The following is a 7,970-nucleotide window of genomic DNA, read 5'->3' on the forward strand; positions in this document are numbered from 1 at the left end:
CCCCATCGTCCACCCCCTCCTCCCCCGTCCTCCCCCTCCTCCCCGTCCCCCATTGTCCTCCCCTCTGCCCTCATCTTCCCCTCCTCCCACATCCTCCCTTCCTCCCACACCCTCCTACCCCTCCTCCCCCTGTCCTCCCCTCCCCCATCGTCCTCCCCCTCCTCCCACGTCCTCCCCTCCTCCCACATCCTCCCCTCCTCCCCGTCCTCCTCCTCCCACATTGTCCTCCCCATCCCCCATCGTCCTCCCCCTCTCCCATCGTCCTCCCCTGTCCTCCCCTCCTCCCCTGTCCTCCCCTCCCCCATCGTCCTCCCCTCCTCCCACATCGTCCTCCCCTCCCACGTCGTCCTCTCCTCCTCCCTATCATCCTCCCCTCCTCCCCTGTCCTCCCCTCCTCCCATATCATCCTCCCCTCCCCCATCATCCTCCCCTCCTCCCACATCATCCTCCCCTCCCCCATCGTCCTCTCCTCCTCCCCATCGTCCTCCCCCCCCCCCATCGTCCTCCCATCCTCCCACATCATCCTCCCCTCCCCCATCGTCCTCCCATCCTCCCACATCATCCTCCTCTCCTCTCCGTCCTCCCCTCCTCCCACATCGTCCTCCCCTCCCCCATTGTCCTCTCCTCCTCCCCATCATCCTCCCCTCCTCCCCTGTCCGCACCTCTTCCCACATTGTCCTCCCCCTCCTCCCCCTGTCCTCCCCTCCTCCCCTGTCCTCCCCTCCTCCCATATCATCCTCCCCTCCCCCATCATCCTCCCATCCTCCCACATCATCCTCCCCTCCCCCATCGTCCTCTCCTCCTCCCCATCGTCCTCCCCCCTCCCCCATCGTCCTCCCCTCCTCCCACATCGTCCTCCCCTCCCCCATCGTCCTCTCCTCCTCCCCATCATCCTCCCCTCCTCCCCGGTCCGCACCTCCTCCCACATTGTTCTCCCCCTCCTCTCACTGTCCTCCCCAATCGTGCTCCCCCTCATACCCTTCCCCCATCATCCTCCCTGTCCTCCCATCGTCCTCCCCCACCCCACATTCCTGCACCCTCCCCACCTCCCTCTTCGCCACCCCACCTCCCTGTGCAGGAACTTCCTAGGAAGGACAGGGAAGTCTGAGTGACTGTTGTCATCTGAGTAGGGGTCTTGCCAGCGTCACGTCCTCACAGGTGTCTATGTTTTGAAGAGCGTGAGAAGCAAGGCCTGTGCAGCCCCCATCTTCCTGGGGGCTCTCTGTGTGGCTGGCAGTGGCGTGCTCTGCTGGGTGTGGGCAGGAGCTGGTGCTGGGGGTGGCTGGGGGTGCAGCGACGGTCAGGGCCCTTTGGGGATGCCCTATCGTCTGCTTGTGGTGCAGGGGCCCCTCTTCCCATCCCGCCTGACCTTGTTCCCAAGACGGCGTATGACCCAGTGACACCAGCTTTCTACGTGTCCCTGTGGGATGCCCTGAACTTCTTGGAGCTGGTGAGTGCAAGCTAGGCCCTGGGCTCAGGGCCTTACCCCCTGCCAAGGACTGTGGACTGTGGCTGGGTCCACAGACGCTCTGAGCTACCTGGAGCTGCTGAGCTGGAGGACGAAGAGAAGCAGTCTCCATGGGGCTCCACCCCAGCCTCAGCGCAGAGTGCAGAAGACAGGCAGACAGGAGGAGGAGGGAAGAGGGATGCAGGGAGCCAGAGGAGGAGCACGGAGGAGGGAGGAGGGAGGCAGGGAGCCAGAGGAGGAGCACAGCATGGAGGAGGGGAGATGGAGGCAGGGAGCCAGAGAGGGGCACGGAGGAGGGGTATGGATGCAAGGAGCCAGAGGAGGAGCACAGCACGGAGGATGGGCGAGGGAGGCAGGGAGCCAAAGGAGGAGCACGGAGGAGGGGGTAGGGAAGCAGGGAGCCAGAGCAGGAGCATGGAGGAGAGGGGAGGGAGGCAGGGAGCCAGAGGAGGAGCAAGGAGGAGGGAGGAAGGATGCAGGGAGCCAGAGGAGGAGCACACAGGAGGGGGGAGGAGGGATGCAGGGAGCCAGAGGAGGAGCATGGAGGAGGGGGAATGGATGCAGGGAGCCAGAGGCAGATCACGGAGAAGGGAGGAGGAGGGAGGCTGGGAGCCAGAGGAGGAGCACGGAGAAGGGGGAGGGAGGCAGGGATCCAGAGGAGGAGCACAGCACGGAGGAGGGAGGCAGGGAGCCAGAGGAGGAGCACCAAGGAGGGGGGGATGGATGCCTGAAACCAGAGAAGGAGCATGGAGGAGGTGGGAGGGATGCAGGGAGCCAGAGGAGGAGCACCGAGTAGGGGGGATGGAGGCAGGGAACTAGTGGAGGAGCACAGAGGAGGGGAGATGGAGGCAGGAAGCCAGAGGAAGAGCATGGAGGAGGGGGGAGGAGGGAGGCAGGGAGCCAGAGGAGGAGCACGGAGGAGGAGGGACGGATTCAGGGAGCCAGAGGAGGAGCACAGCACAGAGGATGGGGGAGGGAGGCAGGGAGCCAGAGGAGGAGCACGGAGGAGGGAGGCAGGAAGCTGGGGAAGGAGCACGGGGTGGGGGATGAATGCAGGGAGCCAGCGGAGGACCACGGAGGAGGGGGGAGGAGGGAGGCAGGGAGCCAGAGGAGGAGCACGGAGGAGGGGGGATGGATGCAGGGAGCCAGAGGAGGAGCACGGAAGGGAAGAGGGAGGCAGGGCACCAGAAGAGGAGCACAGCACGGAGTAGGGGGAGGGAGGCAGGGAGCCAGAGGAGGAGCACGGAGAAGCAAGGGGGCCGAGGCGGGTCCACCTCGAGCCCCAGGCCCCTGTGCTCAGCTTCCTTCTGTCCCTGTCCCCGGACCCTGATGAGGAATCGGGCAGGACTGTGGCGCCTGCCTGAGTGACGGCAAATAGAAAGTGGTCATCCTCACCACGCGCCGCGTGCTGACCCCATGAGGCCGCCTGCTCCCTGCGCCCCGCACCCCGGAAGGCGAGGTGGCCGCTTTCGGTCAGCCTCACCCCCGTCTCCTGTCCATGCAGCCGGTCACCTCGGAGCTCCCGGTCAACATGGAGAACCTCCCGATCAATGGAGGCAGCGGGCAGTCCTTTGGGTACACGCTGTATGAGACCACCATCACCACGTCCGGCATCCTCACTGCCCTTGTGCGTGACCGGGGACAGGTAGGGGCAACCCCGCACCCAGACGCTCCCGCGTGTGGAGGTGGCCCCACACCGTGGCCTCCATTCCCCCGCCCTGCCCCCGGGCCCTCCCCTCTGCGTACCAGGCCGGGACCCCCAGGCCCCCCGCTGACGCCGTGGGCCGTGCCTGCTCCCTGGGCAGGTGTTCCTGGACACGTACTTCCTGGGGACGCTCGACTACAAGAAGAATACGATCGTCATCCCCATGGTCCAGGTTTGTCCGGGCGGGGGGGCCGCCACAGAGCCGGGGTGGGTGTGGCTCTGTGATCAGGGACCCTGTCCCGTGCTCAGAGCTCAGGGAAAACTGGGGTGCCACGGAGAAACCCCGAGGGGAGACTGGGGCTTCCTCAGGGCGCCCTGTGCTGCTCGCAGGGGTTCACGGCGCTGAGGATCCTGGCGGAGAACTGCGGGAGAGTTAACTACGGGGACGGCATTGACCAGCAGCGCAAAGGTGGGCCTCGGTGCCGCCGCCTGGCCTTCCCCACGGGAGCGCCGCATGGCGCGGGGCTGTGCCAGGGCAGGGCTCCCAGCTGGATGGGGGCTCCTGGGAGACCCTGGAGGGGTGAGTCCTGGGGTCCCCCTGGAAGGGTGAGTCTTGGGGTCCCCCTGGTGGGGTGAGTCCTGAGAGACCCTGGAGGGGTGAGTCCTGGTCCCCCTGGAAGGGTGAGTCTTGGGGTCCCCCTGGTGGGGTGAGTCCTGAGAGACCCTGGAGGGGTGAGTCCTGGTCCCCCTGGAGGGGTGAGTCCTGAGAGACCCTGGAAGGGTGAGTCCTGGGGTTCCCCTGGAGGGGTGAGTCCTGAGGTCCCCCTGGAGGGGTGAGTCCTGAGGGACCCTGGGAAGATGAGTCTTGGGGGCTTTCTGAACCTTCCCTCTCTTCTTACCTATCAAACCCGGGGGGTGTCATGTAGTCTGAGACAGGAGCTGGATAAGAACCCTCCCCAGGCAGGGTTGCCTCAGTCACCTTGAGGAAGCAATGTGGTCAGACTGGGGCACCCGGGTCCTAGGACACCCGTCCCCTCCCCAGACCCCCGGGGCCTCCCTGAGGGGCTTGCAGCCTCCCCGACTCTCCCCTCCTCCTGGGGCCCCTGGCCAGTTTGCCCCATCTGGGCTGCAGAACACTGATCTCAGTAGCTGCAGGCTGGGGCGCCCGTCAGACCCGCCGTGAGTCTCCTTTGCTGCTGGGAGCCTCCACCCCAAAGGGAGTGCCCCCCAGAAGGCCAGAGACAGATGCCACCCCAGGCCCCCTCAGAGCTACCCCGGGCACCCCCCCCCCAAGAAGGCCAGAGACAGACGCCACCCCAGGCCCCCTCAGAGCTACCCCGGGCACCCCCCCCAGAAGGCCCAGAGACAGACGCCACCCCAGGTGCCCCCCAGAAGGCCCAAAACCCTGGGGCTGGCAGACTCCGTCCGCTGGCTCGCAGGGCTTTGGGATGGCAGGGGAGGAATTCGCGTGAAGAGCCCCCTGGGCTGGCCTCTCCGGGGAAGTCTTTTCTGGAGCTTTCCGGAAGCAGTCCATGTCTGTGCCTGGTCCACTGGGCCCCTGTCCACCCTCCTCGCTCAGTCCTGCCCCCTTCCCACAGGTATCATTGGGAACGTCTATCTGAACGACTCTCCCCTGAAAAAGTTCAGAATCTACAGCCTGGAGATGGACAGGAGCTTCCTGCAGAGGTCTGTCCCGCCCTGTGCCAGCCGAGGGCAGAAGAGGCTGCCCGGCCTCGCCCCCGCCCCGCCCCGGGGTCCCTGGGACCCCCTCCCCAGCCATTGCTGTGGGCCACAGGGCGGGCGTGGGCTCTGGACACAGGCGACCGGCAAAGGGCCCCTCCCTGTCTGTCTGCCCGCAGGTTCACTGCAGACAAGTGGAAACCTCTGACGGAAGAGCCCGTGTTCCCTGCATTCTTCCTGGGAGCCCTGTCTGTCTCGGACTCCCCCTGCGACACCTTTGTGAAGCTGGAGGTGTGTAGCCCCCGCCAGGGGTGTGTGCACCGCGTGTGCCCACAGGCTCTCCGTCGTGGCCTCTCTGGTGGACAGCACCGGCTGGGCTTCTCGGGGCCAGGATTGGGGGTCCGGTCTGAGCCAGGCGTCCTGCGGGGGCAGCTGCGGGTTGGGGGCAGTCCTGGCTGGTCTCTCAGCAGCTAAGAGCCCCTGTCACTCTGAATTCAGCCGACTGATACGTCCCTCCGCTTCTCGTAGGGCTGGGAAAAGGGGGTCGTGTTCATCAACAACCAGAACCTCGGCCGCTACTGGAACATCGGGCCCCAGGAGACCCTCTACCTCCCAGGCGTCTGGCTGGACGTAGGCTTAAATAAGGTGGTGGCTCATCCCCCGGGACCCCTCCTCAGCCCCGCCCTCCCTGCCCCGCCGTGTTTCCTGGGGGGCCTGGGTGGGCGGGAAAGGACAAACGTTCCACCCGGAGACAGGCTGGCCGTCTCCCCCAGATCGTCGTCTTTGAGGAGAAGATGGCGCAACGGATAATCCAGTTTGTGGACACGCCCAACCTGGGCCAGCACGAGTACGTGCACTGAGCCGCCCCGGCCCGCGGCCCCGCTGACCGCTGACTGCTGACCGCTGACCGGCCTGTGCCCACTCCGTCTGCCCTCGGGAGTCTGCCTGCGGCTGCAGTTGACCCTCGCCCTGCAGGACCGGAGGCGCGAGGAGGGGGCGAGGGGCTCTGCTCCCCGGAGCGCCTCCCCGCTCCCCTAGGCCAGATGGGGACTGTTCACCGTGGGGGCCGGTGGGGCCCGGCTCCTGAGTGTTTGCTCCTCGTCTCTGTGGCCCCGGCTCTGAGCTGGGAGGCGCGTCACTGTCCGTGGAGGGTGGGGGGAGCCCGCTGACCCTTCACGACCTGCCCAGGCCGCTCTGCCATCCTGGCCAGCGGCCTCCTCTTCGCCCCCCGGGGGTCTGAGCGTCTGAGAGTCGAGCCTCACTTCCCGAGTCCACGTGTTCCCTCCCCGCTCCTCGTGAGGAAGCATCTGCTGAGAGGAAAGGCCGCTGCTCTGGGGAATGGTGGGGGGCGGGGGCGGGGCCGGGCAGCCTCCTCCCACGTGTCCATCCAGACCCCGGGGTGTGCCCAGAGGTGAGTCCTCTGTGGGGCTCTGATTCGCTGCCCTGAGTTGCAGTAAAGCCAGAGTTGAGTCCAGGCCTGCTTGGCGGTGTGTCTCTGACCCGGCCGCTGTGCGGGGAGCTGAGACGCGGGTCTGTGGCGCTGGGCACAGAGTCAGCCCGGCTGGCGGGGGATGCAGACTGGCAGGCAGGCAGGGGCAGCTGTGCCTGTGGGCGCGCGTCCTCATGGACCTGGATTCCTCAGCTGCCAACAGAGGCTCTTCTGCAACAGTCCAAGGGCGGATTCCTCCCTGGAGTGGGACACGGCTTGGGTCTGCTGGGGGCACCGGTGTGCCGCCCCCGGGCCCACGAGCCGGGTCAAGGGCAGACGGTCACGGCGGGCTGAACCCCGTAGTCCTGCTGGAGGCTGACGGTGGAACTCACTGAAGCGAACCTGTGGGCCGCGGCTTGTTGGCCAGGAGGTATTCAGAGCACATCCCGATCTCGTCCAAACCAACCAGCCCTTCCTGCCCTGCGTTCCGCGGGAAGCTTGGAGCTGAGCGCCAGGAGCCGAGGCCCCGGCCGGGCCCCACGAGCCCCGTGGGCGCATGTCCACCCAGGCGCGCCTGGGGTCTGCAGTGAGCACGTCCTGCAAGGCCCCGTGCCACCTGACGCAGCCCTTCCTGGGCGAGGTCCCTGGCTCCACCTGTCTTCCTGACTTCCCTGCCCGGCGACCCCAGCTTGTCTGTCCAAGCACCTAGGCAGGACGCGCCCTCCAGCTCACCCAGCCTCTAAGTGCTGGGCATCTCAGGCTCTCCCAGGCCTCCTCCCCCTCTGTCTGTACTTGCTGCAGAGGCCGTGCGCACAGGGCTTGTCAACAGCCTTCAGTCTTGTTCTCTGCAGCGTGCATCCCCGTCTGAGCTCCAGGGGCCCCAGCCGCTGGCCGCTCACCTCCCCTGTGAGTGTGCGACAGTCACACGACCCCACACTGCCATCGCTGTGTGGGCCCCTGCAGTCTGCCCAGAGCGGTGGACAAAGCTCTCTGCTCCGTCTGGCTCTCCTTAGTTCAGTTCAGTTCAGTTCAGTTGCTCAGTCGTGTCTGACTCTTTGCGACCCCATGAATCACAGCAGACCAGGCCTCCCTGTCCATCACCAGCGCCCAGAGTTCACTCAGACTCAGGTCCATCGAGTCGGTGATGCCATCCAGGCATCTCATCCTCTGTTGTCCCCTTCTACTCCTGCCCCCAATCCCTCCCAACATCAGAGTCTTTTCCAATGAGTCAGTTTTCCTCGGCTCCTCTCAAATCCCGCACCTGGCCCAGCAGCTCGCCCCGCTATGCGCCCAGACCTGACCCGCCTCGGCCGACCCGCCGTGGTCTCCGGCTGGCTGCCCGGATCCTGTTCCTGCGGAGCACAGGAGGCAAGCGATCCTTCTAGAAGGCTGGCTGGACCGAGTCCACCCTCTGCTCCGAACCTCTGGCGGCCCCTCCTCCCACTCCCAGGCTGCCTGTCCAGTGTCCCCGCTCGCATGTCTGACACCTCTCCCCCAGTCAGCTGCCCTCAGGGCCTGTCTGCCAAGCGCCTCCTGCTGACTGAGCGCTCTGCCCTGGATCCCGGTCTCTGTGCGTCTGCCGGGAGGCCGTTCTGATGCCGCCGCGTCCGCCTCCTGGTGTGGACTGCGTCTGGAGCGCCCCGGCTTTGTGTGTTCGCATCCTCTCGGGAGGTGACCCCAAGGCTTTCGAGGCCCATGCCGCGCCTGGAGCAGGGAGTGTCCAGAGGGGCATCTCACAGTACAGGAGG

The 7,970-nt window shown here is 66.4% G+C and overlaps 1 protein-coding gene across 5 annotated transcripts in view; it reads left to right on the top strand.

The window, feature by feature from the left end:
• LOC101116255 (beta-galactosidase-1-like protein 2) overlaps window positions 1–6,267 on the top strand; it is a 38,487-nt gene extending 32,220 nt beyond the window's left edge. For 3 of the 5 annotated variants that reach the window (XM_060399608.1, XM_042233617.2, XM_042233620.2), the window contains 8 exons: window positions 1,344–1,450; window positions 2,973–3,113; window positions 3,274–3,345; window positions 3,504–3,582; window positions 4,712–4,799; window positions 4,973–5,084; window positions 5,322–5,438; window positions 5,567–6,267. In XM_060399608.1, the coding sequence (XP_060255591.1) occupies window positions 1,344–1,450; window positions 2,973–3,113; window positions 3,274–3,345; window positions 3,504–3,582; window positions 4,712–4,799; window positions 4,973–5,084; window positions 5,322–5,438; window positions 5,567–5,653 (803 nt within the window). In that variant the 3' untranslated portion in view covers window positions 5,654–6,267. The remainder of the gene's footprint in view (window positions 1–1,343; window positions 1,451–2,972; window positions 3,114–3,273; window positions 3,346–3,503; window positions 3,583–4,711; window positions 4,800–4,972; window positions 5,085–5,321; window positions 5,439–5,566) is intronic. The other 2 variants (XM_060399609.1, XM_060399610.1) reach the window with 2 other exon arrangements.
• Window positions 6,268–7,970: the final 1,703 nt, after the last annotated feature.

The sequence above is a fragment of the Ovis aries genome, chromosome 15, assembly GCF_016772045.2.
Source record: "Ovis aries strain OAR_USU_Benz2616 breed Rambouillet chromosome 15, ARS-UI_Ramb_v3.0, whole genome shotgun sequence".
Lineage (NCBI taxonomy): Eukaryota > Metazoa > Chordata > Mammalia > Artiodactyla > Bovidae > Ovis > Ovis aries.